Here is a 26540-nt window from a genome sequence, read left to right on the forward strand (position 1 = left end):
ATTCAGAAAATAGGTCCTTTTCTCTCTAATTTGGAACCAGAAACTTAGAAATGAGTTAAGAACCAGAAGGGTTTGGATCTGAAGTTCCTTCTCTAGGTTTTTTTAAACCTATTTTCCACGTTTATATTAATCCAAACCTATGTGGTCTAAATCAAAACCTGATTCAGACTCATTTTTTTATCAGGGTTTCTTTTCTCACTTGAGCGGCTAATTCACTGCACAGTCTGTTTTCTTTATGCACCTTCCTTGCCTGTACTAGTCATGCTTCTGACTGGACTAATCGCCAGTGGATTGTGGAAACCACAATACAGTCACAATTCAAAGACAAAAAGTATTGTAATTTGGCATTCATTTTCAGGTCAAACCTGAAGAGAAGTCCTCTGGGATTTGGTCCTATAACAACAATAGTGTCAGCAGAGGACATTTTCTGGGCCTAAATGACTGGTTGGTGTTAATGGCATCGGCTCTTCCCAGCTGGTCATTACTTCCCAGGAGATGTCTTTGTAATTTGTTATTGTATAAATAAATATACAGCACAGCTGGGAAAACATGGAACCATCTAATATAATGGAAAGGTTTGACTGAACCCCAAAGGTCTCTCCAAAGTGCTATTTCTGTGCCTCTCATGAGAATGACCTCAGCTGCAGTGAAAGCAAACACTCTTTCCTTTCATTTTCCCTTGGGATTTTTTTAGCGACATACTGGACCAATCCTCAGTTTAAAATCAAGCTGGATGAGCCAGATGATGATGATGAAGGAAGCACTGTGCTGGTGGGCCTGATGCAGAAGAACCGCAGGAGAGAAAAGAAGATGGGGGAAGCTCTACTCAGTATTGGCTATTCTCTTTATCAGGTAAAGTAAGTTCCTTTTAAGGGGTTACTCAATGCTGCGCTCTCCTCAAGAGAAGGGCAGGCTCAGGGAGGCTTTTGACTTTTCAGCATCTTCTCAATCAGATTTTGATTCTGTGAGATGGTTCAAATCCTTCTCTCATTCGATCTGACCCCCATAGCATGGGAGTGTTCAGAAAAATGGTTCGGGGTTTGTACCATTCTGTTTCTAACAGAGAGCGTTGTGAAAGTGGAGGTGGATAATTTAGCAAAAATCTCATTCAGGTCTTTTCTCTTGCAAAGTCTAAACAGTGCTGGTTCATAATGGAAGGAAATTCCAGATAAATGGTTCAGTTTTAGGCCCATCGCTAGTTCCTGCTGTTCGATTGAATTATTTTTCTTTGAATATGCAAATTGTGTTAGCTTCACTACCTACTATAGTATTGTTCTGTCGGTTTCTGGTTTTATATAACACTTGCATCACCACTGTCTGTGTAAACAGTTGGATAATATACTGTAGGGAACAATCCTGCAGAGGCAGGTGATGGGACTACGACTTTTCCATCTCTAACTTCTCTGATGCTATGGAAACAAAACAAAAAACCTGAAATTCCAACTGATACCATCATTTATTGCTTTTCTGCAGATATGATGTCATGAAGTATAGCATAGATTCCCATGGGCAAAGGTCATTAATGGGAATGATTAACTTTTGCTAAGGTAGTTTGTGTGTTTTGCTTCCCTTATCTCCTGCATATGTGGGATAATTTTTCTTCAGGGCTGAAAATGTGCCAATGGTACAAAACTAACAAGGGTTTTCCCTGGTGCCAAAGTGTTTGTGCACGCAGCTAGCTCTCAGTGTTTGCCATGCCATCTGTTTGATGCCAGGCAACCCAATCCATTTGCATTCTAGAATTTGCAAATTAAAGAATGGCTGTCTATACTTATCTATCAGCACAGACAGACCCAAACACAATCCTTCTGCCTTAGTGTATTCCTATCTTGGGAGCTATTTCACTCATCTGCCCACTTCATAATCTTTGATTTGTTAGGGTAGATTTAGTAACTCTTAACAAATGAACTCTATATCTTGAAAGGAAGGGCTGCTAAATCCTCTAACCTTGACTCTCATCCATGATACAAGCTGGCCACTGGCTCTTTTGCCTATGGATGGATATTATTCCAGCTGAGATTATGGCCAAGGAAGACTTACTCTAGTCAGGAAAACATTGAGCAGATATGTGTATAACAAGAAAAGAGAATGTGCATACTGAAGCTTACCTGCCTGGTAAAATCTTATATAAGTCATGTCACTGAAGCTAACTGAAAGACAATTACAGCAGTAATAACTCCTACAACTGAGTGCACAGGCTTGTACTCTTATATGGTATGAGTCTCCAACAAATGCACTCCTATCTAAACTATACATAAAAGACATTCTATAAGAGGCTATGGGTGAATTTATCAAAAGCATTTAAGTGACTTGGGAGCACAAGTCCCATTGAAATCTGTGCTCTCAAATCACTTGGGTGCTTTTGCAAATCATGTCTTATATTCATAAGTGTAAATTACAGCAGTGCTTTTTAGCTATTTTATTAACTCATCAAGGGCTAAATTACACAGATTGAAACTGCTTTGCAAAACTCTATTTGCCTTCTGGCAAATATCTGTTTTGACTTGTGATTAAAGTATCATTACATTTTTCATCAGTATCATGGTAATGCCAGGTAAATGGATTTTTATGCCTGTCCTCATAAATTTTCAAAACAATTTTGAACTAAGCTCTCATTGACTCTGAGTAAGAATTTCAAGATTTGACTAAACGTTCTGCTAATTTTCCTTTGGAACAGTTCTAGCACAAGTAAGAACTTTGTGCGTGGACTAGAATTGCATTAAATGGTTGTAAATAGGAATGAAAAACAAACTATCTGAGTGTATAAAATGTGGCATTAGTTAACATTTCACCGAATTGACTGCAGAAGATACTAAGCAGCCTCCTTTCATTAACTTCTCTCTTTTGCAGGTCCCTAAAGAGGTATGTGCATTCTACTGGAGACTTCCATCCTCCAGATGACCACCACCTGTTAGGGTTGAGAGTTTAATACAACCGCTGCTTAAAGCATGGTGCCTTCTAAACTGACCACAAACCTTCAGGAGACCTTTTACTGGGGTGCTTTGATATCTGAAGACAAACACTCCACCTTCTGAATAGCCATTTTAAAGGAACTGTAGGATGAGGTTTCATCCCAGTCAGATTTTGATCTCATTTACGCTAGTCTAAATATGTAGTGACTCCATTGACTTCCATTGATCTTAGGATAACTAAGATCAGAACTGGATCTATGTGTCTAGTAAAGATTCTGGCAGAACAGGGTCCATACTGTATTTTCCTTTCCTGCTTAGAGGAAAACCCAGCTTACATTATTTAAAGAAATATCAAACTCCGTGGGTCCCTTTCTCTTTGCTGGGCAGGGGCACAATGTCATCAATTTCTCCAACTCTACCTCCCCAATCCTCAATCAAGTGTCAACGTTAAGATAAACCGGCTTTCCATTTCTAAAATTAGGACCACAAAGGGGTGTTTGGAGCTAGACAGAGTCATATTCATTACTAGACTGTATCATTCTGTGCTGCCAATTTTGCTGTGTTTTTCATCCCCTTTGTTCTTGTCCAATAACATAAAGGGCAGCTATATACCAATTATCTGTGCTCTGTTTACAGCTTCAGACACAAAGGGAAATGGAACATGTATATTGAAAAAATGCTGGATCTGATTTCTTAATTTTCCATTGCAGTGTAGCTTAGCTTCAGACTGGGTGGGGTGAAATGATCTAGTTTTTGAATTGTTGATTATACCAAAATCCAATCTACAGTTTACAACAGAGATACTGTAGTGTTTAGGGTTATTATTGTTAAATATAGTATTTTTTATATAAGAAGTTACAACTGATCACCCTTCCAAATGAGTTCAGCACATTTACTCTGTGACCTGACTTTATAGTCAAGCCAGAAACACTATCAGTAAAGCATTCTCCACCTCTCTTGTATCATTGCCTTGATGAATCACACATTTTGAAGGAAAAGTTTGTGGAGTAAAGGTAAATTGAATGGACTTTCTGAAGGTGTATTTAGCACTGGGATCTTGTTTTAATTCTGATGTTCATGTAAGAGTCACTGATTTGCTTTATAAACTATGTAAAATGTAACCAGATTATCAGTCATGGAAATGTTGAGTGGGATTTTCAAAACAACTAGAGGATTAGCCACACATTTCCCACTGAAATTAATGGGAGTTGTGTGACTAAATCCCCTAGTTGGTTTTGAAAACCTCAAGCCATGTTATTCTTATACCTACTGTTAGAGGTAGAAGGTGCTTGAAGTTTCCATTGCAGCAGCTCATAGCTCACATAACATAGCCAATAAAAAGAATACTCTTTGTATATTGTTGCTGAAGGACAACCTGCATCCATTCACAGTTTTGGATTATGGATACTGTCAGAAGCAAGGAATAGATGATAGGGTTGTGAGGCTGGTGAAACAGGTGAGTGAAGAAATCGGAGAGTTAACCACACTGTATGGCTGCTAGAGCTGCAATGCTACCAAACATCTGTGTGAATTCTGAATGGCCATTTGGTTTGTTCATATTTGTGTCCCTGGTTGCTATACATGAACACTCTCATGGCTGGGGTTTTGTCCTCTTGACTATTTTGTGCTTATAACTGCCACAGTCATATGACAACAAGAGTGTTTGCTATTCACTCTTTTCCTGATTAAAAAATTTCAGTCATCCAATCAGGGAGCAGAAACAACGGCATGTGACTTTAGGGTTGCCAAGTTTGGTTGGACATATTCCTGGAGATTTCATCACATGTCATAAACTTTAATTTAAGATTAATCTTTAATTCCTGGAGACTCCAGGCAAATCCTGGAGGGCTGGCAGCCCTATGTGACCAATCACATGCCATGAATAGTCAAAGTGAACAGTTCGCAAACACCCCAGAGGTTATATTGCTTTCAGCTAGCATGAAGTTCTGGGGATGGCTTTTAAACAATGACATAGAACCTGGAAAATAGGCTTTCTGGTGACTTTATCCAGTTGATTTTTAATAGAATATTATTTTTGCCAGCTTCAAAATCACACAGATATCCATCTGAGCCGAGATTTCTTCACAACCCACCGACCAGTAGCCCGGTCTGACACCTACGTTAACCTGCGCGAAGTCTCCGGCCGTCTCAAACTGCCCCAAGGAGAGTACCTCATTGTGCCATCCACATTCGAGCCTTTCAAAGATGGAGAGTTCTGCCTTCGAGTTTTCTCTGAGAAACAGGCTAAAGCTCAGTATGTATCTTCTTCATAATTCTCTCTCTGCTCAAAGTGAGGCATGCAAGGAACAAGGTGGAAAGTTCCACACTACATGGAAGTCTTGAGAGTTGAACCATGAAGGCCCCCAACTCAAGGGCTACTTGTGTCACAAAGTCAATACATCCACACACAGGTGCCGACTCTCTCATTTCTCTGGGGATGCTCGACCCCCACTCTGCCCCAGGCCTGACCCCCAGTCCACCCCCTGCCCCAAGGTCCCACCTACCCCCCTTCTTCCCACCCTGTTCCACCCTCTTCCCCCAGAGCCTCGTGCCTGCCACTGAACAGCTGATCCGCAGTGGGTGGGAGGTGTTGGGGGGGAGGAGCAGATTGGCAGGGCCCGCCGGTGGGTGCTGAGCACCCACTATTTTTTTTCTGTGGGTGATCCATCCCACTTTGTAGAGCAATAGGTCGTCAACTGTGTTCTAGTGCACCACTACTGTAGTATCTGAACACCACCTGCGGTCGACAGAGTAAAAGTTCTTCGTCAAAAAGCACCCTGGGAAACATAAGAACAGCTATATTATGTCAGATTAAAGGTCCATCTAGTCCAGTATCCTGTCTTCCGACAGTGGCCAATGCCAGGTGCCCCAAAGGGAATGAATAGAGTAGGCAATTATCGAGTGATCCAGCCCCGGTCATCCACTCTCAGCTTCTGGCAGTCAGAGGTTAGGGACACTCAGAGCATGGAGTTGCATCCCTGACCATCTTGGCTAATAGCCATTGATGGACCTATCCTCCATGAACTTATTCTTTTTTGAGCCCTGTTATAGTCTTGGCCTTCACAACATCCTGTGGCAAGGAGTTCCACAGGTTGACTATGTGTTGTGTGAAGTAGTACTTGCTTTTGTTTGTTTTAAACCTGCTGCCTATTAATTTCATTGGGTAACCCTGGTTTCTGTGTTATGTGAAGGAGTAAATAACACTTCATGAGTGGTGTGGAGAAAGTAAATAACAATTTTATAGACCTCTGTCATATCCCCGATTAGTTGTCTCTTTTTCAAGCTGAAAAGTTCCAGTCTTTTTAATGTCTCTTTATATGGAAGCTGTTCCATACCCTTAATCATTTTTGTTGTCCTTCTTCACCTTTTCCAGTTCCAATATATCTCTTTTGAGATGGGGTGATAGGAGCTACACACAGTATTCAAAGTGTGGTTGTACCGTGGATTTATGTAGTGGCATTATGATATTTTCTGTTTTCTTATCTAGCCCTTTCTTAATGGCTCCTAATATTCTGTTAGCTTTTTTGACTGCCATTGCACATTGAGCAGATGTTTTCAGAGAAAGGATCAGAAGCGTGGGGGAGGAGATGGTCTTCAAGCGTATATGTCATACAAAGTGGCCAGTAGAAGGACAAGGCTGGAGAGGCTGAATACACGGCAAGAGAACAGGTCATCTAGTGTACATGGAAGCAGTGCTGGATTTAAAAATGTAGTGATGTTATGTGTGCTGAGGTAGGATTATTGCAGACAGAAAAGCTCAAGTTATCATGTTAGAGACTGCAGTGCTATACAAGAATCCATTGCTTTGTAAAGTATTTTATAGGCCAATGCTAGACTGTCATGTCTTTATTTTTTTTTCCTCAGGGAAATCGGTGATGTAGTGGCTGCAAAACCATATGAGGTAAATGCCATAGTTAGGTCTAAATGAACAGCTTCTTGGGCAAGCAGACATTTGATTTGGGATTTTGTTGCTGTTGGCTTGAGCTGAAATCAGAGTATCTAACCATACTCATGTAAAGAAGCCCTGTAATTGAAAACCTCCTTCTCCTATCAATCTGGTTTACAGGTTCCATGTGCATTTTTGGTGCAAAATTTTGCCCATGCAATTTTGTAACTGAGCCGTAGTGCATCAGTTCAGAATACATGTACGCAAGGACAATATAATACTATGGTATAGTGCAGGGGTCAGCAACCTGCAGCATGCACACACACAGCACGCAAGCCGATTTTGAGTGGCACGCGGCTGCCTGCCATGGTCCCAGCCCCATTCAGCCCCCCCGCCTACCGCTCTCCCCTGCAGGAGCAGGAGGCAGAAGCTTGGTCCTGTGGCGGCCAAACTTCCCCCCTCTCCTGCTTCTTTCCCCAGCTTTGTGCTTTCCTGCCCCTCCCCCTCTCCTTCCCTGCTCCAATCAGTTGATGGCCCTTGCGAATGGGGAGGGGAAGGGGGAAGAGTGGCAGCCTGCACGCAGCTCCGTAGAGGACAAGAGAGAGGTAAGGATGGAGCCTTGGGGAAGGCGATGGAACAGGGCACATCCCTTCCAGCCCCCTACCATGAGCCGCTCAGGGCAGGGAGCTGGGAGCACCCCCATGAGCCGAGCAGCCCTCTGCCATGACCCACACACACACTCAGCCTTCTGACCTGCCCCCCCATAACCCCCAGCCCTCTGCCCTGACCCTTGAACCCCCCCCACACCCAGTGTTCTTCCCTGAACCCCCCAAACCCCTACACACACCCAACCTTTCGCCCTGCACCCCACAGCCCCATCCCTCTGCACTAACCCCCCCCACAGCCTTCTGCCCTACACCCCCCCCACACCTCAGCCCTCTGCCTTGATCCCTGAACCCCCAACCCCACACCCCAGCCTTCTGCCCTGAACCCCCTCCAGGTCCGGGATCCCAGCGCAGGCCCTGCTCAGCCCGCTGCTGGCCTAGGTGAACAGAACCCCAGGCTAGCAGCGAGTGAGCAGGCTGGCGGCGTAAGATCTGCATTTTAATTTAATTTTAAATGATGCTTCTTAAACATTTTGAAAACCTTGTTTACTTTACATACCATAGTTTAGTTATATAATATAGACTTATAGAAAGAGACCTTCTAAAAATGTTAAAATATATTATAGGCACATGAAACCTTAAATTAGAGTGAATAAATGAAGACTTGGCACACCACTTCTGAAAGGTTGCCGACCCCTGGTATAGTGTGATCCTTTCCATAAAGAAGAAGAATCTCAAAATACATCTCAAAAGCAAGCCTCCAAGGAACTATATAATTGCTATAGACAGTCTCAACACAATTTTCTCCACGTCTATTTTGTGATCCTACTTTGATAACACAAGAGTCCTTTCCAATCAGTCTTACTACACAGCAGTTAAACATCTGCAGCTGGCTCAAGTCAGCTGACTTGGGTCAGGCTGCGGGCAGTGGCAGCTCCAAGCACCAGTGCACCAAGCGCGTGCCTGGGGCGGTAAGTTGTGGGGGGCAGCCTGCCGGTCACTTTGAGGGCAGAAGTCAGGCAGCCTTTGGCAGCTTGCCTGCAGGAGATCCGCCAGTCCCATGGATTTGGCAGCGAGTACGCCGAATCTGCGGGGCGGGGGATCTCACGCAGGCGCACCGCCAAAGGCAGCCTGACTGCCATGCTTGGGGTGGCAAAAAAGCTAGAGCCGCCCCTGGCTGCAGGGCTATAAAATTGCTGTGTAGACGATCAGGCTCGGACTCGATCCCAAGCTCTGGGACCCTGTTCGTCTTCCAAATTGAATTAAACCATTTATTTAGGAAATTATTTTGTTTGGCAATTTCAAACACACCCACCCGTTTCCTGGCACCTGTGTCTAGTGTAATAAACCACATTACTGGTTATCTCTTCCCTTTAGCCTCATGTTGATGACAAAGGCATAGATAAGGAGTTCAAGAGCCTGTTTCAGAAGCTTTCTGGAGAGGTGAGTGGTTTAAAGAGAGAGAAAAAGACAGTGAAATCTTAGTACTGAGTTAGAAAACTATCTTGAGTACCAAGTCTCTTGTTTATCTAGTCTTTCGAAGAATAGAATGGATTTCCCCTTTTATTAACTCACAGCTACCATTTTGGTCCAATTTAATGTACCCTACAACAGAACAGTTGTACTATGTTATTCTTCTTATTGGTGCAGAATGTGATTCTCTCAAGGTGTAGCATCCTTTTAAGAATGGTGGAAGTGAGTGATGTTATTGTGTGGTGATACAAATTATCTGGGGAATCAGCTACCTGGTGCTGGTGCATAATTTGGAGTGTTGTACTAATAGCTATTAGGACTATATTCCTTGTTATTGGTTAGAAGTTGCTGGACTCAGCAGTCTGTTAGCTGGAGGGTAGTATTGCACTCTCTCCTAATTACTGCTTAGGAGACTTTAGCATCTGCAGGATTCTGCTGCACAAACTAGCTTGTAGCTGTCACATTGGATTTGCTCTTAAGGAGCAAATACCTGGGGCCAATTTGAAGTGTGAAAGCATCATTTTTAGCCACAGAAGCTTGTTTGAGTTGTGATGGGTGAATTTCAGTTGCTTCCCTTTCAGTTTCCATAAGTCTGGATGCATTTCTGAATCTCTTTAGCTGAGAAACTGAGTCAGTGGTTGCTGGTAGACATGTTGCATTTAGTGGGTTGCCACACTGTGGTTAGCTGAGAGACCATGCACTTCGCATTCTAGGTATAAGGAAATATCTGTGATATGTCTCAGGCTTTGTCTACATTAGCACTTTTGTCGGCAAAACTTTTGTCAGTATAGAGTGGCTACACAGGAGACCTTATAGTGGCGCAGCTGCAGCGATACAGCTGTGTTGCTGTCAGGTCTGTAGTGTAGACCATGCATTAGAGTCCTATGCCTTAAGATAAGCATTAGAAGTGGAGTTATCTGTAGGGGTATTGCAGTGAATGAATGCACAGTTGGTTTGTTCCAAACGTTTATCATGTTATCACCTGAAATACCTTTGTTTTCTGTTTCCAGGACTGTGAAATAACTGCAAATGAACTTCAAACTATTCTGAATAGGATTTTAGCAAATAGTAAGTGACATTAGAAGTTTCACACTGAGCAAGGCTGGTAGGCAAATGCTGCAAGTAAGACATACGGGATCTCTCTTTGGTTCACAATGAACTTCTGTGCTGTGGTCATTTCTGATAGCAGATGAACAAGTAATAATGTTAAAGGAAAACTGCTGGGATCAGTGTGGGGTAATGAATGTTTCTACAAAACAACTGTCACTTCAAAATAATGGGACTGGAATGTGGAGTTCAAATAGAGAGGTCAGGGCTCACCCTGGGAAAAGTGACTGGGTCTTGCTCACTGTGTGTCTCTACATTCGGATCCAGCCTAACAAACTGTACAGGTACTTGTCCGAAATCCATGCCTAAGGACGACTCCAGAGGTGTTGCTGTGCGGCACACCATGGCCTTCTGGAACCTTATATTGACAATAAAGATGTAACTCAGGTCCTCCTGCTCCAAAAGCACAGTCCTCTACCACATGAGCTAAGGAGAATCTCTATTAGCAGTACAGGATTTATGACAGGATGTGCAACTCCAGTTCTACCAGGAGAGGGCATCTGCACATACACCCTATCCAGTTCACTATAGTGTATTCTGTGTAATCTACACTGATTACAAAAGGATCAGTTTTGTTCAGTGAAAACACAGAAGCTCTCTCTTTCTTTAAATGGATGCAGCATAGATCCTTGGCAGGGCAGTTTGGGAAAAGCATGTACTGCAACTGCCCATACTGTATATGTTCTGTGGATAAACGGGCCTTTCTTCTCTGGTATTTTTAATCCAAACCCTTTTTCCTGTACTAAATATCACTTTGTTTTTTAAATAAATTGAGAGAGGGGGTGCATAGAAGAAATGTTAGTAGCAATGAAAGTGTATTTGCCCTAATAGCAGATGCTGACTGTGGGTGGACTGTATTTCTCTGGGCTGCAGAAAATATTTGTCTAAAGTATTTCTGACTTTTTTTGGTCAGGGGCAGACATTAAAAGTGATGGATTCAACATAAACACCTGCAGAGAGATGATCAGTCTCATAGATGTATCCTTTAAATGTCACTTCACTGTTCTCTGAAGTTCCTAGATCTCCCTGGTGAAGAATTTTGACTAGATAAGGCTAGATTTACACTTCCCATTTTCCCAGTACATCTGTCTTCACTTGCTGTAGGAATAAACTCAGAAAAGTAGCTCTGTCAGCAAAGATGTTAACCCTTTCGTGACCAGACCTTCACCACCCCTGCTTTGCTGCTCTCATCTGTTAATGTGTTCTTTAGACACAGCTGGTCTGCTCTGCAGCACAGCAAGGGGTCTGTGCCCTGCAGCCGCGCGCCGCCAGCAGGAACTCCCGCAGGCCCCGCCCGCCCTGCTCACTCCCGTGCACTGATTGCACCCCAGGCATTGCAGCTCTGCAGCACAGCAAGGGGTCTGTGCCCTGCAGCCGCGCGCCGCCAGCAGGAACTCCCGCAGGCCCCGCCCGCCCTGCTCACTCCCGTGCACTGATTGCACCCCAGGCATTGCAGCTCTGCAGCACAGCAAGGGCATTCTGCCTGAATACACCTAGTGCAGCAACGGGAGCTCAGGATAGACACACTCAGTGTGCTTGGGAACTGTGCAATGGTTGTTATGCACAATGTGAACTTCCTTCTTCAGGGCCATATGATCTTCTCCCTTTACACAGTGTAGCCCTAAAGGTGCAGAGAAAGATCAGAGGAACTATGTGATGGGGAAAGGCTTTGTATACCCCTGTCCCATGGCATGCCTCCTGAGGGAGATGAGCTTCACAAGGCCAGAGGACTAGGGTTAGGACAGTGGTGGGCAACCTGTGGCCCATGGGCTGCACACGGCCCATCAGGGTGATCTGCTGTTGGGCTGTGAGACAGTTTGACCGTTTGCAGGCATGGCCACCCACAGCTCCCAGTGGCCGCAGATTGCTGTTCCCAGCCAATGAGAGCTGCAGGATTTAAAAATTTGATTTAAAAATGGTCAGTGATGGAGAATCCATCACAACACTTGGTAAATTGTTCCAATGGTTAATTACTGTCACTGTTAAAAATGTACCCCTTATTTCCAGTCTGAATTTGTCTGGCTTCAACTTCCAGCCATTGGATTGTGTTATTCCAGGGGTCGGCAACCTATGGCACGCGTGCCAAAGATGGGAGCACCAAACGGGAGCTCCTGCACCCCCCTCCAACCCTCACATTCCCACCTGCACCCCTTACACCAAATGAGAGCTGCCTAGGTAAGCGCTTCATATCCAAACCTCCTGCCCCAACCCTGAGCCCCCTCCCTCATTCTATCTCCTGGCCAGACCTTACACCCCAACCCGCAGCCTGCTCCTTCACCCCTAGCCTTGTGCTCTGTGCACTCCCACCCTCAGCTCAGTGCAGAGAGAGAGGGGAAGAGAATGGGCCAGAACCAGGGAGAAGGTAGGTACCCACTGTATGTGGGCAGGGCCGGGACTCCAGACTGGCAGCGGGCTGAGCGGTTCCGGCAGCCGGGATCTTGGCTGGCAGGAGCCGGCAGATGGAACCCCTGAGCGGCAGCAGGCTGAGTGCTCAGCCCATTGCTGCTCTGGGGTCCCAGCTGCTGGCCCCGCACAGCCCATTGCCAGTCTGGGGTTCTGGCCACCAGCCCCGCACAGCCCGTTGCCAGTCTAGGGTTCTGGCTGGCGGATACTTGCTGCTGGCCTAGGTGAACAGAACCCCAGACCAGAAGCAAGCTGAGCGGGCCGGCGGCGTAAGATCAACATTTTAATTTAATTTTAAATGAAACTTCTTAAACATCTTGAAAACCTTGTTTATTTTACAATACAACACCCGTTTAGTTATATAATATATAGACTTAGAGAAAGACCTTTTAAAAACATTAAAATGTATTACCGGCACGCGAAACCATAAATTAAAGTGAATAAATGGAGACTCGGCACACCGCTTCTGAAAGGCTGCCGACCCCTGTGTTATACCTTTCTCTGCTAGACTGAAGAACTAGATAGACTGTAATCAAGTTACCCTTTAACCTTCACTTTAAGATAAACAGATTGAGCAACTTGAGTCTATTGCTAGAAAGCAGCTTTTCTAATCCTTTAATCGTTCTCATGGCTCTTCTCTGAATCCTCTCCAATTTAACAACATCCTTCTTGAATTATGGGGGCCAGAACTGGACAAAATGTTCCAGCAGGGGTCACACCAGTGCTAAATACAGGGGTAAAATAACCTCTTTACTCCAACTGGAAAGTCCCCTATTTATGCAACCCACAATCTTGTTAGCTCTTTCGGCCACAGCATCATACTGGGTGTTCATGTTAGCTGAACCCATCGTGACCTCAAAACCATTTTCAACAGGATAGAGTCCCCCATCCTGTAAATGAGGCCACCACCCTTTGTTTCTAGATGTATAATTTTACATTTAGTGGTATTAAAACACATATTAGGGGGAGGGATAGCTCAGTGGTTTGAGCGTTGGCCTGCTAAACCCAGTGTTGTGAGTTCAATCCTTGAGGGGGCCACTTAGAGATCTGGGGCAAAAATCAGGGGGGCACTCAATGACCTTTCAAGGTCCCTTCCAATTCTAGGAGATAGATATATCTCCAATAATAATTGTGTGCTTCTGCCCAATTTACCACATGATCCAGATTGCTCTGAATCAGTGACTGGTCCTCTTCATTATTTACCCCTGCCCCAGTTTTTGTGTCACCTACAAACTTTAATTTAATTCAGAATCTCTTATTATTTGAAACCTCTTTGTTCTTTTTAGCAGTCAGAAGTTCTTGGCTCAGCACAGGTGTAATCAGCATAGACCAGAGCAGCCTCTGAGTGTCCAATGTAAAGTCAATCATTTTGGCTATTAAAAAAAAGGCTTTAAGTATTGGGTTACTCCTCTGTGTATGAAATGGGAGTGTAATCTAACAGGTGTATTACCATCTAATGATCCAATACAGTACTGCAGATAGCCCAGGAATTCTTGGCACACCCTTAGCTAAGCAAACTTAAAACCTCAGGTGTCTCTCCAATGGGTGGATTACAAATGGAAACTACTATGTACACTACAAATGTACACTACATTGCAATGGGTCATTTATTTGTTATCAGTGCTGCTTATTCTTCCTCTTTGATATGAGTAGAAATTGACCCGTTCTGAATTTGAACTGAGCCTTAACATACCCAGACCGACGGGACTGGCACCTTGGGACTTGTAGAATTCAAGATACTTTGGCTGAAGATTCAAAAATATTTGGTAACTAACTTATTTCATTGTCTCCCTGCCCCCAGCTAGCTCTGTGAAATACAGATTTAAACAGAGATGTGTCCAAGCCACCAAAGTCAGAAACAGGTCCCAATTTCCCCTTATGTTTGGAATTTTGATCAGGGCTCTAGTTTAGATGCATTTCTGATTTAAAGAACACAGTCAATTCTTCTTCCAACTCAGCCCATCACTCTATATTTTGTAACACTTCCTCAGAAGCTTGAACAACTCGCTTTGCTTGGTGATTTCATTCCTACCTGCTAGGCAAACATGGATTCATCCCCACCTCTTATATTTTAATACAGCTGAAATGAACATGGCTCTGTTGTTTTGCTGTGTAACATGAGTATTATGCACCAAGGTCACTAATACCTGCTTTGGAAGAGAGTTTGTTAGTTAACTGCTGCAGCAGAATACAAGGCACTTCTGTTTTTGCAGGGCTGACCAAAATAGGTATTGTTTGGGTTTTTTGGTAAATGTCTCTGTGAAGGGTTCCCCATGGGGTGCCACCTGGGACTGGGGCACCACTGAGCCCTCTGACCCACCAGCCTAGGTTCCCGCTCGCACAGTCCTGCTGTGACAAGCTGCAGACACATTCCCTGTCTTACACTTCCACCAGCATACGCACACGTATGGACACACCCAGCTGCAGTTACATGCCAACAATAGAGAGGCTACAGCCAAAATAACCACCAGCTTCCCAGCCTAGGGCACCAGAGCTGTACTATTCTGCCCTGGTCCAAACTCCAACCAATACGAATGTATTTTCCTGTTTGCCTCCGTCACAATGCGGAGAGGAAATGCAACACCCCCTCTGAGCGAAGATTCCCACGCGCTACACTCCAAACTCACTGGTTTAGATTAAAATATAAAATAAATGTATTAACTACAAAAGACGGATTTAAAGTGGTTATAAGGGATAGCAAACAGATCAAAGCAGTTTACCTAGCAAATCAACAAAAAAGCAAACTAAGTTTAACACGCTATTTAGATTGACTATGAATTAGCAGTTTCTCACCCTGACTGATTCTACCAGCAGTCTGGCAGATTCTCAAGGTACAAGCTGCATTTGCTTTGCAGCTTGGGTTTCTCAGGTTTCCATACACAGGCTAGAAATCCCTTTAGCCTGGATCCAGCACTTTCCCCAGTTCAGTCTTTGTTCCCCAATTATTTCCAGGAGTCCTCTTGTGTGGGGAGTGAAGAATAACTGATGATGTCACTCCCTGCCTTATACAGCTTTAGCATATGGCGGAAACTCTTTGTTTCAAAGTTTGGTTCCCAGACCAGTTTGTGGAAAAACATAGACATCCCAAGCTGGAGTCCAGAGTCCCATGGCCTGGTCACAGGCCCTTGCATACCTTGCTGAGTCATAGCTGCCATTACTTACAGGCTGTCTGGAGTGTTCTCAGGGAGGCTCACCAAGTAATGGATAAGCTTCTCCTAAGACTTATTATTTTTTCCTAATGGTCCATTACCTGAATAGGCCCTTCCCCACCCACTATCTAGACTGAAAGCATCTTGCGTATTGGGTGTTACCCTGGTGTAACTACATTTGAAATACAGATACATAGTCAATACAGTAACTCCTCGCTTAACATTGTAGTTATGTTCCTGAAAAATGCTATTTTAAGTGAAACAACGTTAAGCAAATCCAATTTCCCCACAAGAATTAGGTTAGGTTCCAGGGAAAAATTTTTCTCCAGACAAAAGACCATGTTTTATATATATATATATATATATATATATATATATATATATATATATATATACACACACACACACACGTATACACAGTATAAGTTTTAAACAGACAATTTAATACCATACACAACAATGATGATTGTGAAGTTTGGTTGAGGTGGTGAAGTCAGAGTGTGGCAGAGGGTGGGGTATTTCCCAGGGAATGCCTTAGTGCTAAATGATGAACTAGCACTTGGTTGAGCCCTGAAGGGTTAACACGTTGTTAATGTAGCCTCACATTCTACAAGGCAGAATGAATGGAGGGAGAGGAGACAGCATGGAAGAGAGAGACAGAGACACACACCCTGTGTGTGAGATAGAGAGAGACAGGCATTGCTCCTTTAAGTATGCTGACCCACTCTAAGTATACTGCCTTTTAAAGTGGATCAGCAAGTTGAAACAGCAGCTGCTGCCAGCAAGCTCCCTCCCTCCTGAGCCCTGTTGTGTTCTCCCTCAGCTCTGTGGAGCTAGGGTAGAGCAGGAGGAGGCAGGAGCAGGGGAAGGAGGACACCCTGACATTAGCACCCCTCGTCCCCGCCACCTCTGCACAGCAAGCAGGAGGCTCCAAGGAGCAGCTCCAAGGCAGAGGGCAGGAGCAGCACATGGCAGTGGGGGGAGGGACAGCTGAACTGCCCGGCAATTGATAGCCAGCTGGGTGGCTGTTGCACAGGGAGCTTAGAGGAGCGGGGAGCTGATGGGGGGCTGCCGGTCCACCCTTGTTCCAAGCCCCCACCAGCGAGCTGCAACAGGCTGCTCTTTCTGCAAGCAGTAGACAAAGCAAGCAGCTGCCAAACGTTATAAGAGAGCATTGCACCACTTTAAACGAGCATGTTCTCTAATTGATCAGCAACGTAACAACAAAACTACGTTAACCGAGCCAACTTTAAGTGAGGACAGCAAAGAATCCTGTGGCACCTTATAGACTAACAGACGTTTTGGAGCATGAGCTTTCGTGGGTGAATACCCACTTCGTCAGATGCACGCGCATGCATCTGACGAAGTGGGTATTCACGCACGAAAGCTCATGCTCCAAAACGTTTGTTAGTCTATAAGGTGCCACAGGATTCTTTGCTGCTTTTACAGATCCAGACTAACACAGTTACCCCTCTGATACTTTAAGTGAGGAGTTATTGTATTCATAACTTCAGATACAGAAATGATACACGCATACATATAGGATAATAATATTCAGCAAATCATAACTGTTCCAATCACACCTCACATGACTTATCTTGTACAAAATGCATCATAATTATGCCCTAATTATATCATAATAATAATACTATGACGAATATGGGATGCAGTGTCACAGTTTCCAAGAAATTGCATTTTTTTCTTATAGAGAATTTAATATCCAGAGGATTTTCTGCAAAGTCCGTTTAAAAGAGGGCCAAAGTTTGAACCTAATCTACTTGACAATGCCCTTTTAAGATAAACTTTTGGGTTGGTACACATTACAGGCCTGCTTCTGTGCAGGCCACAGCTCCCTCCTTTCCCACTGAAGCCAAGGAGGAGGTGCTCAGATCCTCACAGGTTGGATACCTTCTGGTCACCAGCATGCAATGATTAGATGGCCTGCGTAAATTAAAACATGCCCCAAGTGTAATTTCCCCTCTGAGCTGATGGCCAGAATAGTTTCTAATTACTCAGCTAAAGCTGGCTAGCGGATCAATTGGCTATGAGAACGGCCTGTTGTTTCTTTTGAAGTGCTAACCCAAGTGGAAGTTGTATATTATAGTGTTTGCTGAGTGAGAGGGATATTCCACAAGGGCCTATTTTCCACAGCACAACATGTCGATGGGCAAGCTGCCAGACCACTGGGAATGGTTTCCCAGGACACAGTTTGCCATTAGCTAATTGAAAATTTTCCTTCAGTCATTAACACTTTCAGAGAAAAGATGCATTGGCTGGCAGTAGCAATGCATCTCCCAGCCAATCAGATAGGGCTCCTAACAGACTAAAGGCAGACTCCACACTTCCTCTTTCTTCTGCTGCAGGAGATCTATAAGAAAGTGGATACAGACTATTCTGGTACCATAGATGCTCATGAGATGCGAAATGCCCTCAAGGAAGCAGGTAAATATCCTGTGTAGAAAGGATGCCCTAATGTGGTATTCCGTATTTTAAAAAAATGAAAATATTGAGGCATTCTGACTAGTCCACTATCCCTCCTGCCTCCTAGCCTCATAATCATGGTAACATCATTGACTTGCCTGTCTCCTCCTGATCCCCATATATATATATATATATATATATATATCCCCTGGCCACGCCTCCTCTTTGGCCGTACTATCCACTTCTGGGGTGGTGCTGGCCAGCTCTGGACCCCCTGCAGGAGCAGGTTTTCTGTGGATGATTTGTATCTCTGCAAACTCTTTCTTGGTGGACTTTCTGTGGTTGGGTCCCTGCATTTTGGATTAGGCCAGCAGACATCTCATTAACATGAGCCTAAATCAAGCCCTAAAACTCAATGCCAGCATGTTATGTAGGTAATGGACTCTGCTGCAATTGCTGCTGTTTGGCTGGGGCCCCAGGTGTGCAGTAAGTCTTATTAATTAGGTGCTTATCTCGGGAATATAGGGCTAAGGAACTCTGCAGAATAAGTGGAATGTATGCAGTTTATTAAGGCTTTGGGAAGGAGAATGACACCTCTCTCCACCATAGCATAATGGGTTATAGAAAGGCGAATACACAGTAGAGATAATGGAGACCAACAACCCTTCTAGGGGGAATAGCCCACGATCCTTCAGCCATGTCTTTCTGCAGCTGCAAAATTCCATGTGCAACCTGCGTTAAAGAGTGTATGTAACTGCTGCTTGAGTGATTTCTGTGCTTTCAGGTTTCACTCTCAACAATAAGGTGCAAAACATCATTGCTGTCCGCTATGCCTGCAGCAAGATGACCATTGACTTTGACAGCTTTGTGGCCTGCATGATCCGCCTAGAGACCCTCTTCAGTAAGTTCCTTCTTTCGCAGCTGCTGAGCAGAACTGCTGAGCATTGGGAGGGGAGGGGCTTGTTTACATCAGAGTGCTGAGTGCAGAGCACTGTGTGAAAGTGTAAAGGAGCCAGCACAACCGGCTCTGCTTCACAAACCAATAGAGAAGGCCCCAGACAAAAACTGGAGGAATTCAGTCCAGATCCAAACCTTAATCATCTTTCTTCTAGACAGTAGTCATGGACTAGATTGTGAAGCACTTACTCACCGTGGAAGAATCTCCTACTTATGCAAGTGGATCATTGGCTTCAATGAGACTATTTGTGTTAGTAAATACTCAACCACATGAGTAAGGCTTGTGCAATCTAGCCACAAATTAGCACTTACAGACACATTTTTAAAGGTACTAGGTCCCTAAAGATGTAGATGGGTGCCTAGTGGGGTTTTCAATGAGAGTTAGGTGCCTAGGCTGTCTTGAAAATCTCACTAGGCACCTATCTGCATCTTTAGGCACTTTATATCTTTAAAAATCTGTCCCTCTGACCTTTGCAACCCATAACTCTTTAATCTTCACAGCACCCACATTAGCCCTATTTCAGAAGTGAAGAAAGGAAGGCACAGAGAGGTTAAGAGACTTGCCTCAACCCAACCAGCAAGCCACTGGGCAGAACTGGGAATAGGAGTTAGGAATCCCTAGCTCAGCTAACCAAATGTATCCAGGCTGGAGGCTTTCCACCATGGCCTGCCCTTTCCTCAGTTCTCTAGTCCACACTGTATCTAGCAACTCCAATGAGTTCTGAGAATGGCAGAGCTTCAAAATGGGGAAGATGAAATCTGTTCTGATCAAAATAAGTGGCCCAAATCTTCACCTGAAAGTCAAACCAAAACCAAACCAACTTCTCTAACCTGTTAGATGATTTCTGGGTGCCATTTATCTCAAATGAACCTCTGAACCCTTTTAAGGTTTGCCCAGCACCAGTTCAAAGCTCTTTGTCTGTAAAAGGGTCAAGGATGCAGATTATTCTCTGGTACCAAGGCTTGGTTCATTAAAAATAAACTCAGTGTTCACATTGAGAAAACAGTGGAAATCTAGAATATGCTTTCGTTTGGGGGCAGTGAAGGAGTTTCATGGGTTTGTATGGCTATAAAATCAGATGAGATACAAAATCCGCCACTTAAGAAGCTGATGTACTATAGGATTCTGGGAGAGAGGAAAAGGAGTAGCCATCTAACCTCCATTTGTAAATTCTGAAGAAACACCCAGTATAATAATAGATCAAGGACGGTCTGATTTTTTTGTGGATTGCTAATAGAGATGGGCTGACAAAAGTGGAGAACTCATTTACTCTTTTGAATGAATGCAGGCTAATGGTAACTGTTCCATTTGACTGACCACTGGGGATTCTTCCAAAATGGTGAAACACTTTTCTTAATCCTCCTATGACTTATGATCACATGCACTATGTTTCCAGTGCTCTGCCCCCACACTAAACGTCTCACCTAGTTTACCTTATCTAGGCCTGGGTCAGATCTCACATTCATTGGTGCATCCCTACATATCATGTGAAATGACCAGTGCTTTGTGGCTATCCTGTTCTGAACACAGAATGTGTCATAGTGGGTCCTGCCTGATATGCTATCCCATGCAGTGGTTTATGAATGATATTTAAGAGGAAGGGAGGGAAATGGTTTCTAATGCTCCTACCCAATTGTGACTCAGAATTTGCCCCTGAATCCAGATTTGAATAGGCCATTGTGGGAGGCCTCCATATTTTGTCAGACACTGTGTTACTTATGTAACCCTTCTGCCCCTCTGAGTTGGCAGCAACAAGGGCCGGGTTCAGTATCCAGGGGTTCCGTTTCAATAATACCATGCATAACCAGCTTGAGCCCCCACCCAGTGACCTGGGACACTTACATACCACACCCTTCTGGGCGCCTCTAGGAGGCAATACTTCGCCTCTCGCAACCACGGAATCTGAGTGTAGCAAAATCTTTTTAATAAAGGAAGGAATCAATGCGGCATCCCATTGGAGAAACACCACAAACAGAGTTATAACACAAACCATAACCACCCCCAAGTACATTTGGCAATGTCCTTTCCCCTTAGGCTTAAATCTAATCACTTCCAAAGTCCAACAACCCAAAAGCTCTGGTCAATGCCACCCCAGGAATTCAAGAGTCTATCTGTAGAGTCCCTCCCCCAGCCTGGGTGAAAGGGCCCTTACATGGTCCAGGGCCAACTGCCCTGCCTCTCCGTGGTTTCTTGCTTCCGCCCTTCTTCATGAACTGCTCGCCTTACGGCCGGCTCCACTCTGCTCCTCCAGCTGTCCTCACAACTGCTCGCGTTCCAACCAGCTGCCCCGTGAGCTGCTCCAGTTGTCCTCAACTGCTCGGTACCGCTCGCTTCCGTGGGCCACTCCACCCGTTCAACAAGCTACTCCACGCCAGCCCTCCGTTCCACCAGCTGCCTTGTGAGCTGCTCCAGTTGTCCCTGCAAACTGCTCGCTCCGCCTCGCTCGTGGGCTGCTCCACACGTCCACAGCTACTCGCTTGGCCAGCCCTCCACTCCACCAGCTGTCCGTTTGGACCGCTCCAGCCATCCCACAAACTGCTCCCTCCACACTGCTTGTTCCAAGAGTAAGCGTCAGGCTCCCCGTAGTTAGCACAAGCACTATTCAAGGCCTCCCAGCTCAGTCAATTTCAGCTCTTTTTGATTTCGCTCTTAGTGAGCTCAGCACATAGTAGGGGAGCCCCAGTGCTAGTGCACCATTAGCTCAAACTGAGTTCAGCTCGCAACCTGTATCTAGATCTTTAAGGGATAAAAAAATCAACTCTGACATTCACAGTGGAGAGAGAAGGGGTGGACTGGTGCTTCTGGCTCCACAAGGAGACTGCACCACCTGCCGATACCTCTCCAACCTCTCTCATTCACTGGGTTTTGGAACCCATCCCTGTCTAGCAGTTGTCATTTTTTATATTGAGACATTTCTGTTATAAAGCAGTCTTGTAGTTCCTCATTACATAATCAGGTGGCAACCTTCATTTATCTGCCCCATTAAGAAATTGGGGATCCCAGAAATGTCAAAATAACCATTCCCAGGCTCCTTGCTGGCTCCTTGCTGGGTGTGCCTATGCAAATATTTGAGACTTCACATTCCGGACATTCTTTCCACACTTCCCATAATTCACCACCAGATGTCAGGGTACAGCTCATCCTGACTCTGCTTACACTTATATTTTATTTTTTCCCTTCTTTTGTTCTTCAGAAATGTTCAAGATCCTAGACAAAGACAAGAATGGAGTCATCCAGCTCTCTTTGGCTGAGGTAAGGCTATTTACATCAAACTACTCTATGGTTAAACTGTTGCAATGACTGGTCACAATTAAAACATATTTCCTCAGGAAATCCATTATCAGCTTTATAAACAAATGTAATAACGATTCAAACAGGAGACTTACTGAAGATTCCACAGTGGAAGAGAGATTTTCAGACAAAAAGCTCTTCCTAAAATCCTTCCTAAGCCAATAGTTGTTCTTCCAGAGAATGAACACTTATCATACATACAGCGAGAGAGAATTTATTCAAAATGCCTCCATTTGTCTAGGAGATGATATCTTTATGGGTATTTTCAGTCTCTTCTTTCAAAGTGGAGCAAAGCACTAGAAAATGCACAGCAGGGAACAATTCTTGCACAAGCAGAAGGTGAACTAAGATTTCATTCCTTTTTTTTTTATGAGGGTTTTTATTGTTCAAATCAAAGTAGTGCAAAAGTAATGAGGCCCAGTCCTTCCTCTGCAGGGAAAATCCAAACAGAGGGATGAATGGGAGTCCCCCACTGTGATTCCAGTGGCAGTTCATCATATCCAGTTAAGATGTGGGAGGAATCTGGCTCCAAGATTTTTTAAAAAGATCATGCATCTCTTTTTGTAGCATTCTCTCCTCCCGATTTTTGCAAAGTTTGAAGCCAGCTCCCAGCTCTGAACTTCCCCAAAGTTCAAGAGCGATTGGATCTGTGGATTTTGGTTCACCCCATAAAAGAGATTAGATGCCGATCCAATCTTCTCCAAAGTCCGGTGGCATTTGGATCCATAGTTTCCTTTCAGGGCCCATATGTAATTCCATTAAAGACATTTAATGGACCTTCCAGGCAGTCTAACTCCTTTTTTCTCTTCCTCCCACAGTGGCTGTGCTGTGCAATAGTTTGAGCTGTTGCATCTGAATTGAGTACAGATCCCTGTGACTCTTGCAAATGTGTTATGATTTTCATATGCCTGGAAACTTGGAAGATATTTATTTCCTGCGTATCTGAGTGACTGTCAATCTGCTGCTCCCCTCTTACAGCGAGAAAAAATCCTGTTTCAATCACCAGCAACTTATTTCAAGCCAAAATGAAAATAAAATGATTCCCTGCCATTTGGAAAACAAACACTGCAATGATACTTTAAAAAACAAACAAACAAACAAACAAACCTTTTCTTTTTTCTGCCTGGGGAGTATTTTTGTGTCATGCTGAAATGTCATGAGTTACAATTACCACAGATAGGCCCAAAGGGCAGAATTTAGATTCAAATTCCAGCTCCACTCCAAGATTTAGCAGCGTTCAGATCCAAACAGCTGGTCTGGACAGAAAGGGATAGAAAGGGTCAGCTTCAAAATTTGTATTAGATTTTGAAGCATCCACCCATATCCTGAATTTGAATCTAGGAGTTTGATATGGGCCCATCTCTAAAGACTTTGTTTAGTGACATGGTTTAGTCTATTCCATTTAGGAATAGCAAAACACCTGAGTGCCTTCCAGATTGAGAATAAACAAGGAGGATAGCATCTGTCATTTGAGTTTTAGTGAGCAAGAGAAGGAGGAGGGAATCTGAAGGCCCTTTTTATGTCTCTTCTGTATGTTTTCAAGTAGGAGAAGGAGAGGGCAAGGTGGTAAGGAAACGTGATTTGTGCTCTCAGTAGGCACATTGGTTGATAACAAACCTTGTCAGTGATCCACATGCAGGCCCAAAACCAAATATTTACATTTAATAGGTAGAAAAGGGGAGTGTGCAGCCTGGGAAGGAGTCCTATTAGCTCATCACACTAGAAACCTGAAAGTGCCTGCAGGATGGTTTGCAACTTCAGCTGGAGGTAAAGTTTCCAAACATGGAATCACTGGAGGTGCCAGTTTTTGAAACTGAGGCCTGCAACCCACACACAAGCAAATACACCACGGTGACAGAGGATGCAGCTTCTTTAGAATCAGTGGATTTGCTCCTGCTTAGAACTGTTTGAATTAGGCTCTTGGTCACTAAATTAAAGATCCTCTCAAAGCTCCAGCGTCCTGGACAAGTTCTAGTTTGAATAGCTACATTCTGCCTGACTATATTCTGCAGCTTCATTTGGAGAAGTTATTTTCCATTCCCCTTCTTAACTGTCATCACACTAATAAATCTGATCTATAGTATTGCTAGCACAGAACAGCTTCCATGCTCCATCCCAGAGGTGGCTGTGTTTTAGTGATGTGAATGAACTCTATACAGTAGGCACAGGACAAAATTCTTCTCTCTCACTGAAGTAGGGATCTCTGCTGCCTGCAATATTCAGGAGTTGTTTGACACGGGAACACCATTCTCACAATAAGGGCAAGATTAGCATTTAGTGAGCTGCTTGGTATGTAAGAATGGAATATTTTACCCTTGGGTTATAAAATGCTGTGGGATCCTTGCGGATGAAAACTGTGATGTACAGTGAAACCTGTGCTAAGGGTCAGCAGAGAAGGCCCACCTTCCCTAAGGCCCAGTAAAATCTCTGTCCTCAGGAGAGTTCCTGTGATGAAGTGGGGGGTTTTCTTGGTTTTTCTGTGTTTTCCAGTGGGTTGCATGCAGAGGGAGGAGGACTCGGTGTCCCCGGGTGTTACTGGTTTAACAAGGGGAGGGGAGAGAGAGTTTGTTGTTACAGAGGACCGGAGAGGGAACTTGGGACCCTAGTCGATGGCCTGGAGGATAGAGACCCCAGCAATCGGTGAACTGGTGACCCGGAGATGCAGCTCAGGAGTCACAGCCAGTTCTGGCCAGTGGGAGGACAATGGGCTGCGAAGAGGGGACCCCGGTGACCTGACCAGCTGGTTCCAGCCAGAGGGGGGCCAGAGGAGGGCTGAGAGGAGAGGAGACCCAGGCCTTCCTGTTTACGACCCTGTTTACCTGGAGAGAAGACAATGGACAGAGGCAGGGCTTGGGGCTAGGGATATTGGAGGCCCAGCTGGGAAGCAGGGGGGCTCTGGGCTGGAGAGGGGGAGCAGGAGGGCCCACCTGGATGCAGGGGGACCAGGGTATGCTGTGCTGAGGGAGGCCAGACCTGAGGCCCTGAGAGTTTCCTGTGCTGTGTTCAACTCTCAATAAAACCTCCTGTTTTATGCTGGCTGAGAGTCGCTCCGGTCTAGAGAACAGGGTTGCATCAACCCCTTCGGGGGTGAAGAGGCCCGGGGGGTCCAGAGCGCGTGGACTCCCTGAGAGGGCCCACGGTGAGAGACAGACGTGCTAAGGCTCAGAGAGGTGCGGCTCCAGGAGGTGAAGGGGCCTGACCCCAAGAGAGAGTGGACCCCTGAGAAGGGCTGTCTCATTGAAAGGGGCATCCCCCACGGACCGCACGTGGTCATGAGTGGACACGATCTGTGAGTCTGTGACAGTTCCTCTCTGTTAATTGCAATGTGTTATACACTGTAGCGACCCAGCAGTCCCTTTGGCAATTAAGGGGTCTGTAACATATGACCCCATTTCAATACACCTCCTACCTATTGCAGTGGCTCTCTGTGGCTCTCACTCCCCTTTCCAGGCTGGACAGAGTGTTACACTCCATCCTCCTTTATCTGGAGGCAGTTCTAGAGGAGCCACTTCCTTTTTTCTTTGAGCACAGCACTTGGTATCTGGTCTCCAGACAACTGCTTAAAAGTAAGCCTTGTCACTGGATACACTTCTCCTTGCCACTTGACTGCATCTGCAAAAAGATAATTAAGGTCATCTTGTCTCTCTTCCTCAAGCGACAAGCCAAACAAGTGTCTGTGCACATCAGTCTTTCTTCTCCTTTGGCCCTAATTGCTTGTTGACTAAAATGCCTTCAGCTGCTATTAGGGGGAATGCAGGATGGGCTAGGGAGGGGGATGGACTGAGTGTGGGGCTAGGAGTTAGGAACTCCTGAGTTCTGATCCCTTGTTGTGTGGCCATGGCTTCAGAGTTGCCAAGCACCCGTAGCTGCCATGTGACTCGAGTGCCTTAATCACTTCATGTCAGTTAATGGGGATCACAGGGCAAGAGTGTTGCAAGTGCTTATTAATTCATGTCTATAATATGAGCAGTATTAGTAGGAAAACCTGACTGTGCCTGGTTCGGATTCCTAGCGCTTTGCATGTAGGATGGCAAAGAAGAGCTTGCCCATGGGAGCAATGCAGTGGCTAGTCTAACCGTTCCCTTCCCACCCACACTTCGCAGTGTTTCCATTGACTGTGCTGAAGACCATGCATCATGGTGCGCTGCAAAGCCAAAATCTCTCTCTGTGTTGCTGTGGTAGAGTATTATAAATATTGGCCAAGGTCCAGAGGGCCATACTCACTTGTGGACAGCTTGCCTTACATCTGTGTAGTCATATTAGTTCAAATGGCAGTAATTCCTACCAAAGAAGCATTTTACATCAACTTTGCACAGGACTAAATGATGGTGTGAG

The 26540-nt window shown here is 44.8% G+C and overlaps 1 protein-coding gene across 1 annotated transcript in view; it reads left to right on the forward strand.

Annotated features, from left to right (window-relative positions):
- LOC116825586 (calpain-8-like) overlaps positions 1-23263 on the forward strand; it is a 46367-nt gene extending 23104 nt beyond the window's left edge. Inside the window, exons 10-21 of the mRNA XM_032781718.2 lie at positions 695-852; positions 2851-2862; positions 4955-5166; positions 6777-6813; positions 8781-8846; positions 9887-9944; positions 10897-10961; positions 14084-14152; positions 17899-17977; positions 18741-18857; positions 22108-22166; positions 23024-23263. Of these exons, the coding sequence (XP_032637609.1) occupies positions 695-852; positions 2851-2862; positions 4955-5166; positions 6777-6813; positions 8781-8846; positions 9887-9944; positions 10897-10961; positions 14084-14152; positions 17899-17977; positions 18741-18857; positions 22108-22166; positions 23024-23047 (956 nt within the window). The 3' untranslated portion in view covers positions 23048-23263. The remainder of the gene's footprint in view (positions 1-694; positions 853-2850; positions 2863-4954; positions 5167-6776; positions 6814-8780; positions 8847-9886; positions 9945-10896; positions 10962-14083; positions 14153-17898; positions 17978-18740; positions 18858-22107; positions 22167-23023) is intronic.
- Positions 23264-26540: the final 3277 nt, after the last annotated feature.

The sequence above is a fragment of the Chelonoidis abingdonii genome, chromosome 3, assembly GCF_003597395.2.
Source record: "Chelonoidis abingdonii isolate Lonesome George chromosome 3, CheloAbing_2.0, whole genome shotgun sequence".
In the NCBI taxonomy this organism is placed as follows: domain Eukaryota; kingdom Metazoa; phylum Chordata; order Testudines; family Testudinidae; genus Chelonoidis; species Chelonoidis abingdonii.